The 9415-nt window shown below is 50.9% G+C and overlaps 1 protein-coding gene across 1 annotated transcript in view; it reads left to right on the top strand.

Moving 5' to 3' along the window:
* EVC (EvC ciliary complex subunit 1) overlaps positions 1 to 4453 on the top strand; it is a 111883-nt gene extending 107430 nt beyond the window's left edge. The window contains exons 20-21 of the mRNA XM_064286326.1: positions 1418 to 1529; positions 2694 to 4453. Coding sequence (XP_064142396.1) covers positions 1418 to 1529; positions 2694 to 2778 — 197 coding nt within the window. The 3' untranslated portion in view covers positions 2779 to 4453. The remainder of the gene's footprint in view (positions 1 to 1417; positions 1530 to 2693) is intronic.
* The last annotated feature ends 4962 nt before the right edge of the window (positions 4454 to 9415 follow it).

Consider the following 9415-nt stretch of genomic DNA (forward strand, 5'->3'; position numbering starts at 1 on the left):
TGACAACCTCAGTGACATCACAGTGTCCTTGTTCCTGGCCCCTCCACCAACATTGACAACCTCAGTGACATCACAGTGTCCTTGTTCCTGGCCCCTCCACCAACAGTGACAACCTCAGTGACATCAGTGTCCTTGTTCTCAGCCCCTCCACCAACATTGACAACCTCAGTGACATCACAGTGTCCTTGTTCTCAGCCCCTCCACCAACAGTGACAACCTCAGTGACATCACAGTGTCCTTATTCTCAGCCCCTCCACCAACAGTGACAACCTCAGTGACATCAGTGTCCTTGTTCTCAGCCCCTCCACCAACAGTGACAACCTCAGTGACATCACAGTGTCCTTGTTCTCAGCCCCTCGACCAACAGTGACAACCTCAGTGACATCACAGTGTCCTTGTTCTCAGCCCCTCCACCAACAGTGACAACCTCAGTGACATCACAGTGTCCTTGTTCTCAGCCCCTCCACCAACAGTGACAACCTCAGTGACATCACAGTGTCCTTGTTCTCAGCCCCTCCACCAACAGTGACAACCTCAGTGACATCACAGTGTCCTTGTTCTCAGCCCCTCGACCAACAGTGACAACCTCAGTGACATCAGTGTCCTTGTTCTCAGCCCCTCCACCAACAGTGACAACCTCAGTGACATCACAGTGTCCTTGTTCTCAGCCCCTCGACCAACAGTGACAACCTCAGTGACATCACAGTGTCCATTTTCCTGGCTCGTCCTCCATCTATCACTTTGGAATAGCCTGCACTCCCCGCAAGGGGCCGAAGTTTTAAATCCAAGTGCCTCATCCAAGTTCTGCCACCAGGGTGACCAGCTGTCCCCAATGTGGCCCAAACCTGACCCCAGGATGCCAGTATAGGAAAAGAGTGGTGCTAGTGGAATGATGGAAACCCTGGTGGCATAGTGGCTAAGAGCTATGGCTGCTGACCAAAAGGCTGGCAGTTTAAATTCACCAGGCATTCCTTGGAAACCCTATGGGGCAGTTCTACTCTGTCCTATAGGGTCACTATGAGTCGGAATCGACTCAACGGCAACAGGTTAGGTGTAACGAGATGACGGCTAGTACAGTGGTGGGAAAACGCAGAGCTCTAATAAAGTAGAAGCGTAGCTCCCGCACTGTGTTCTCAGCTTCCTCCTGCCTTGTGAGGCTTAAAGGCAGCTGGGTGTAGTAGTAAGACAATGGGAGGGGGATCTGAGAGACCAGAGTTCCAATCCCAGCTCCACCACTTCTAGCTGTGTGGGCTTAGCAAAGCACTGCACCTCCCTGGGCCTCAGTTTCCTGGTAGATTAAATGGGCATGAGGCCCTACAGAGGATGCCCAGATGCCAGCCAGGTTGGAGTGAGGCCCAGCCAAGGTGCCCCTAGCCTACAGTCAGCACCGGTGTCTGGTTTCATCTGTCCTCTGCAGAGAAGCCCCTGAGGACCAAAAGAAAGAAGCCTCTTCCCCGGGAGAGAGGGGAGCCGGGGGTGCCCAATGACGAAGACCCTGCTTCTGGGGGCCACATTACAGGACCACTCAGGTATGAGGGGGTCCCCGGCTTCCTGCTCACCTGCCGTGTGTCCATACCTGGCCAGGAAGGCCAGCCCTTCTCTCAGGGCCATTTAGTGCAAGGGTCCAAGGAATGATGGCTGTAACGGGGCACGGCAACTGTAAACCCTGATGTTAGTGGGAAATACTGTGTTAGTATTACTATTTAGTAGTTGTTGTTGTTAGCTGCCATCAAGTCGGCTCCCCACTCGTGGCGGCCCTGTGCACAACAGAACGAAACCCTGCGTGGTCCTGCACCATCCTTATGATCGGTTGTTGACTGCACCATTATGATCCATAGGGTCTCCACTGGCTGATTTTTGGAAGGAGATTGCCAGGCCTTTCCTCCTATCACCACTGTTATGATTAACATCTAATTTTGGTTAGATGGGCTCCGTGCCTGACCAGTCGGACAAACCCCTCTCCCACCAGGGCAGCCGCTGGCTAAAGATGCTGTGGGATTTAAAATGGGGAGGTCAGCCCTGGGCACCCCAGTCACGTGGCCATACATGCCTTTAGTCTCATGGCATTTAGGTGCTCTCCCACCCAACACGGGGAAATGAGGAACTTTATTTATTTATTTATTGAACAACCCACATCAAAATGAAAGCCACTGGACTATCGTTCAGCTAGAAAAAAGAAAGAAAGTCCTGATACAGGCTATGATGTGGATGAACCTTGAAAACACCGTGCTGAGCGAAATAAAAGCCAGACACAAGAGGACAGGTATCACAGACGTAAGGCCCAGCCAAGGCGTCCCTGATCCCACTTACAGGAAATCTCTAGAACAGGCAAATGCGTAGAGACCAAAGTTCGCTCGTGGTTACAGGGGTGAGTGGGAGGGGAGGGGCCACGAGTTTCCATGAAGGGGGTGAGAGCAGTTGGAAACAGCGGTGATGATTGTACACCATGACGACCGTCGTTAATGTCACCGAATTACACATGTGAAAAGGGTTGAAATGACAAACGTTCTGTTGGATATATCTCACTGCAGTACAAAAAATAAATTTAAAAAGTTAAAAAAGAAAACTTTTGCTGGCTTGTCGCTGCCTTCTCAGGGGCCCAGCACAGATCAGTTGACCAGTGACTGCACCAGGGCAGACGTGGTCGGGACTGACCCCACAGGTCCTAACTGACATGTCTTCCGTGTCTGCAGCAGCAAACGGCTGAGTGAGCAAGACGGTGACACTGCAGACGCTGAGGATGCAAACAAGATGCTGAAGAAAAGAAGCAATTGGTAGTTTATGGCCGGTCGGGCGGTGACGGGGAGCAGTCGAGGCTCCTGGCTGAGACTCTGAAGGCCCCAGCCCACACCTGCTCCCCAGCCATGCGGGAGACCAGGGGGGGGACATGGGAGCCCTGGCGTCCTCGTGAAGATGGGATCTCCCTGCGGGCCTGACAGGGTGTCGTGAGGGTGGATGGGCCATGGGTGTCAGAGAGCCTCAAAAAGCAGAAGTATGATTGCCCTTCCCCTGAGAAAATTTTTTTTTGCCTGGAAACACATTCTTATCTCGTTGGGCTTCCCTGGCCTGTGTTTCCGCTCCACTAATGTTGAACCCTGGTGGCGCAGAGGTTAAGTGCTCAGCTGCTAACCAAAAGGTTGGCAGTTCCAACCCACCAGCTGCTTCTCAGGAGAAAGATGTGGCCATCTGCTCCCGTAACAATTACAGCCTTGTAAACCCTGTGGGACAGCCCTCCTCTGTCACATGGGGTGACCACGAGTCAGTATCGACTCCACGGCACCCAACAACGCCTTGTCCTGACACTGCCCGGACCTCCCTCCCCGAGCGGTGCTGACCCCATTGCCTTTGCAGGTGTCCTGGTTACAGCCTTGGGACCTCTCTGCTCTCCAGGCTTCTCCATGAAGCTCCCCAGGGCCAGTGAATGGTCTCCAGGCCTTTGTCTCTGCCACTTGGTCACCCCCACTGTCTCACGCAGCATGGCCATTGCCTACCTGTCCTGACCAAGTGGATTCCCGTCTTTAGCATTCTCCGTTGCTTGGCTCATCCAGTAGCTGAGGCCTGGCCACTATGGGGCTGAATCTCAGGGCCAATAGCTCTGACAGGGACCAGGAACCCCTGGCCTGAACGTCTGTCCTGACCACACCCTGGGGCCTGAGAACCCAGAGACCCATAATGGCACCTGTAGCAGGCTTTCCTCTTGGGAGCACTTGAAGTTCTTGGAGAGAGGTCTGGCCCAGCCCTTGGACTTGACCTTGGAGGGGAGTGAGCTCTTCCATCACATAGCCATCCCCCCCGCCCCCGCCAGAGGTTCCCAGTGGATGGTGAGAACATCTAGAAGCTTCCAGCCCAGCCGCACGTGTTAAACCACTGCCAGGAGCGGCCTTTCCTCCCCATAGAGAAAATTGCTTTTTGCTTCTAAACCAGGGGTTCTTGTCCTCAGCACTGTGGACCTTTTCGGCAGATAGTTCTTTGCAGCAGAGATGAGGGACCACCGCCCTGTGCATTGTGGGGTGTTGAGCAGCGTCCCTGGCCTCCACCCACCAGAGCACCCCCAAATTGTGACAGCCGCAAAAGTCCCCAGACCTTGACGCCTGTCCCCCTGGGGACACCCCGCAGTTGAGGAGCGTGGGTCTGAGCGTGCATGTCCTGGGCAAATCCAGCCCACTCCTTCCACAAATTCCCAGGACAAGGTTGGCTCCGTAGCTGTTGGGGCCTTTGTCTCGGGGATTTTCTGGACCATTTGTGGCCTGAATTTTTATTTCTTGAAACCTAAGCTAGACTCTCTTATTCAGGAATGAAGAGGCTCCTTAACAGAAAAAATAATCCGCAATACTTATGCCATTTTTTAGCATTAACGGTTACCCGTTGCTAATCCCTAATTCCTCCCCAGTCAGCTTCCCCCAAATGAACCGACAGCGCCCTCTTGTGGCTAAATAAAACATTCCATTCTTCAGCAGAGTCGTCTTTTTAAAAAGTGACCACTTCTTTTGTACAATACCTTCGGAATCTGGTTTGCACAGAAATCTCTTTTATTTTGTCACGTGGTGTCCTCAGCCCAGAGGGATGACTCCTTCATTGGGAATGTCTGATTTGGTGTCACGGGTGTTGTAAATGCAGACACCCCCTCTGGCAATACCAGGACTGGCCAGTTACCCTGAGAGTAACTGGTGAGTGTAGATTTAACGGAGTCGCTAGGTAATGCGAGTGGTTAGCACGCTTGGCTACTAACCAAAAGGCTGGAGGCTCGAGTTCACCCAGAGGCACCTAGGAAGAAAGACCTGGAGACTGACATTTGAAAAGTCAGCTGTTGAAATCCCTACAGAGCTCAGTTCTACTCTGAAACCCATGGGGTCGCCATGGGTGGGAGCTGACTCGACAGCAGCTGGGTCTCAGTACACTTAAAGACCACGAGGCCCAGCCCAGGCCCCTGTCCTCCCAAGTCACCCTGACCGCCTCAGCCTGCCCACAGCTTCCGGGCTGAGCAGATTCTGGCCGTGGTGGCTGTTGGATGGGTACTGGCTTTGCTTCAGTATAACCTCCTTAGCAAAGGGACTGTGTCACATGCAGCTGTACCCTTCCCACCCTCATTCCAACTGTTGTGCTGGCCACGTTAAAAAAAACCCACTGCGTCTGGCCACATTAGGGGCACATAAATAAACACTTGTGGGCTGATTTTTTTTTTTTTTCCATCACAAATTGACACTTCTAATTAGGATCAGGAGCATAGAGGTGACTGACTCCTACTAGAATTGTCTCCCTGATTAAAATCAAGCATGGCTATCCAGAAGATGCACGGTGCTCAGCAGTGTCCTGGCACAGACTGTGTGACACCCTGAAGCTGATGAGGAATCCCTGGGTGGTGCAAACAGTTAACATGCTCTTGGAGAAAGGCTGGAGTTCCCAGACCACCCAGAAGCACCTTGGAAGAAAGGCCTGGCGATCTACTTCCAAAAAATCAGCCATTGAAAATCCCATGGAGCACAGTTCTACCCCAACTCGCGTGGAGTCGCCGTGAGTCAGAATCGGCTGGACGGCAACATGAACGCAGCACACCCAGGGCCAGGGGAAAGAATGAGATCAGCAATGAGGCCCCACGACAAATCTCAAGTCTCCCCGCCTTTTGGTTACGTCTCCTAGTTCTTATTATGGAATGTGGTTGTTACGGCAATGGAAGGAAGTAGAGCTGGAAAGGGATGGCCTATAATGAGGGGCTTAGTGAATTAATTCTAATATGAAAACACACTGGCCTGAACTTGAGACTCTAGGATGATGCCCTGGGGTTTATAAGACATCTCAGCTAGCAGGAGTCCTCGAGTGGACCAGATGGTTAAGCACGGGGCTACTAGCTAAAAGGTTGATATTCAAAACCCACCCAGGGACTCCTCAGAAGTAAAGCCTGGCTATCTGCTTCCAAAAGGTCACAGCCTTGAAAACCGTATGAAGTGTGGTTCTATTCCACACAGGTGGGGTCGCCATGAGTCCAAGTCCTCTCAACCACAACTACAACAGTGTAACAATTCCCTAGTGCTGTGGTAACAGGGTAGCAAATTATATGGTTTTAAAGAACAGAACTAGGATAAGACCCTGTTGGCTCTGGGGGAAGATTCTTGTCTCAGCTTCTCTAGCTTCCTTCTCGGAGTTCCTTGGCAGTCTCCACGTGGCATCTATCTTTCCTCCATTTGCGTGCCCAATCTTCTCTTTTTATTTCTCAAAAGTAATTAGATCTAAGACACATCCTACACTGATACGGCCTTATTAACATAACAAAGGAAACCCCATTCCCAATTGGGATTATGTCCACAGGTAAAAGATTTAGGATTCCAACCCATATTTTTGGAAGATGCAATTCAATCCAAACACAAGGTCAGTAAACTCTCTTAGGAGTCTCCCAGCCAGCCTGGTATCTGGCTCGTACTGTATTTTCTCTGCAACCCCTGACGAGAGCGGTGCTGATCCTGCTGGTGCAGAAGTCTCTTCACTGGTCCCACTCATCCCTCCGACCTGCCCCACCCACCTCTAATCTGTTCACCACACTGCAGCGAGGAGATCTTTCTAACACACAAATCTGTGACCCTCTCTGGTGGCATCCCATTGATATTAGGGTTGAAAACACAGTCTTTAGCATGGCCCATAGGCCCTGTGAGATCTGGCATCAGCCTCCCTGCAGCCCAGCTCCTGCCCCCAACCCTCACACTACCCAGCCTCACTGCTGTCTCTCGTTTCCTCCCATGGGCCATACCCCTGCTTACCACGGGGCCTTTGCACGTGATGTCCTTCTCCCTGAGACACCCTTGCCCCCTCCGCACCCTGTCGGCCTCCTTAGCTCCTGCCCATTTTCACATCTCAATTCAGGGGTCACATCTTCATAAAGCCTTCTCTGATCCCTTCCCCCAGACAAGACCAAAAACAAAAAAACTCGCCAATCAGTTGACTTGAACTCATGGTGACCCCATGTGTGTCGGAGTAGAACCACACTCTGTAGGGTTTTCGGTGGCGGATTTTTTTGGAAGTAGACTGTCAGGCCTTTCTTCTGAGGCTCCTCTAGGTGATCTCAAATGTCTAACCTTTCAGTTAGCAGCCAGCATGTTGACTGTTTGCACCATCAGGCTGGTGGGCGTCAAGTTAATTCGGACTCATGGTGACCCCGTGTGTGTCGGAGTAGAACTGTGCTCTGCAGGGTTTTCCTTGACTGATTTTTCTTTCTTCCAAGGCATCTTTGCATGGACTCCAACCTCCAACCTTTTAGTTGTCAGCCAAGCATGTTCACAGTTTGCACGACCCAGGGACTCCCAGACAAGACCAGGCCCCTTTTTATACTCCCAGCACTCTAGGTCTTGCTGCTAGAATTGCTGTTGTTGTTAGGTGCTGTTGAGTCTGTTCTGATGCATAGCAACCCCATACACAACAGAACACAACACTGCCTGTTCCTGCACCATCCTCACAATCGCTGTTACGCTTGAGCCCATTGTTGGAGCCACTGTGTCGGTCCGTCTCGTTGAGGGTCTTCCTCTCTTTGGCTGACCCTCAGCTTTACCAAGCATGACGTCCTTCTCCAGGGATTGATCCCTCCTGATAACATGTCCAAAGTATGTGAGATATAGGCTCGCCATCCTTGCTTCTAAGGAGCGTTCTGCCTGTACTTGTTCCAAGAGAGATTTGTTCATTCTTTTGGCAATGCACGGTATATTCAGTATTCTTTGCCAACACCACAATTCAATTAACTCAACCCTGAATTAAACTTATCCATCCAGTCACCCAGATGTGGAGACCCAATCCCAGGCCCTCACCCTTGGGACACTGCTCATGCACAGCAGGGAAGGAGAAGCCGGGGAGACCCAACTTCTGTGGGTCCTGGAACTTGTACACTGGGGGGGAAAAGGTTCTTTATAAAAAGCAAAGAATTGCAAAAAGTATGATTAAACAGAGAAGAAATCAACAAATTATATATATTTTTAAATCTAACAAATCCCACAAAATGAAAAATCCATCTTTGTGAATGAATTGCCTGACACACCTTTGAAATATTTTTCTTCTAATATTTCTTCACTTAAAATTTCATGCATCTGGTGTTTGGGAGATTTTCCGTAGACGAGCTTCTGGCTCTGTCCATTTCAATACTCAACTCCTCAGTACCCATACACTTCTGGTGCTGGTTGCCATGGGAACCGTTTGTGTCATGATAACCGCTGGCCCTGCACGTTTGTGTCCTGATGCTGGGTGAGTTGACCAGTAGGTGGCAGAGTATTCCTAGAAGCCATGTGTACACTGGGCTGGCCAGCAGTAACTTAACTACACACAGCGGTACTCAGTGTGAACCCCAAAAATATCCCACTAAACCCAACTCAACTTGCTGTAACCCAGCTCCCAAGCATGACCATGGGCTCTCCAATGTCCCTGATAAGACAGACATCGCTGTGGTTATGGTGCCATTGAATAGATTCCGACTCAAAGCAACCCCCACGTGACAGAGTAGAACTGCCCCACAGGGTTTGCTTGGCTGCAATTTTATGGACACAGATCACCAGGTCTTTCTCCCCTGGAGCTGCAGGTGGGTTCAAACCACCAATCTTTTGGTTAGCAGCCTAGCACTTAACTAGTGCGCCACCAGGGCTCCTTAGTCAAAGAAAATGGTGGTCTTAACTGGCTGCAGTTTAAACATGTGACTGTTGTAAAATTTGCAGCAATGTATGCCTCTGTGAACACATTACCAGCCCACTCTGGGGCCTTGGTGAGGATCTAAGCCCTTGAGATGCCTGAAACTTGAGCTTCTGAGGAAACCTGTCTCCTGAGGCCAGGCTTCTCCAAAGAGCATGCTCAGTTCTTCTTCCAGCCTGACCTATCAAGGACTGGTCCTTCTGCCCTAAAGTATGAGTGAGAGACCACGAGAGCCCCCAACTCCATGGAAGTCCCCTCAGTCTGTGGAAACGTGGGGAGTGGAAGATAAGCACTCTCCATTGTTAGCTGCTGTGAAGTTGGCCCGACTCATGGCAACACCATGCACAGCAGTGCTGCCTGGTCATATGCCATCCTCACAGTTGGTTGTGATGGGTTGTGATCCATAGAGTTTTCACTGGCTGATTTTCAGAAGTAGATCGCCTGGCCTTAGATGCGTGGGTGGGGCTAATCTGTTGTTGTTAGGTGCCAGTCAAGTTGATTCCAACTACTAGCGACCCTATGTGACAGAGTAGAACTGCCCCATAGGGTTTCCTGGGCTGTAGGATCTCTTCCAGTCAGTTGGCCAGGTAGCTGTCTTCCAAACTTATTGGCAAAGCTGAGTTAACGCTTCCAGCATTGCATCCATTTGTTGAAACATCTAGTTGGTATTCCTTCAGTTCCTGGAGTCTTGTTTTCCGACAATGCCTGCAGTACAGCTTGGACTTCTTCCTTCAGTACCATGGGTTCTTGATCTTCTACT

Source organism: Loxodonta africana, chromosome 5 (genome assembly GCF_030014295.1).
Source record: "Loxodonta africana isolate mLoxAfr1 chromosome 5, mLoxAfr1.hap2, whole genome shotgun sequence".
In the NCBI taxonomy this organism is placed as follows: Eukaryota; Metazoa; Chordata; class Mammalia; order Proboscidea; family Elephantidae; genus Loxodonta; species Loxodonta africana.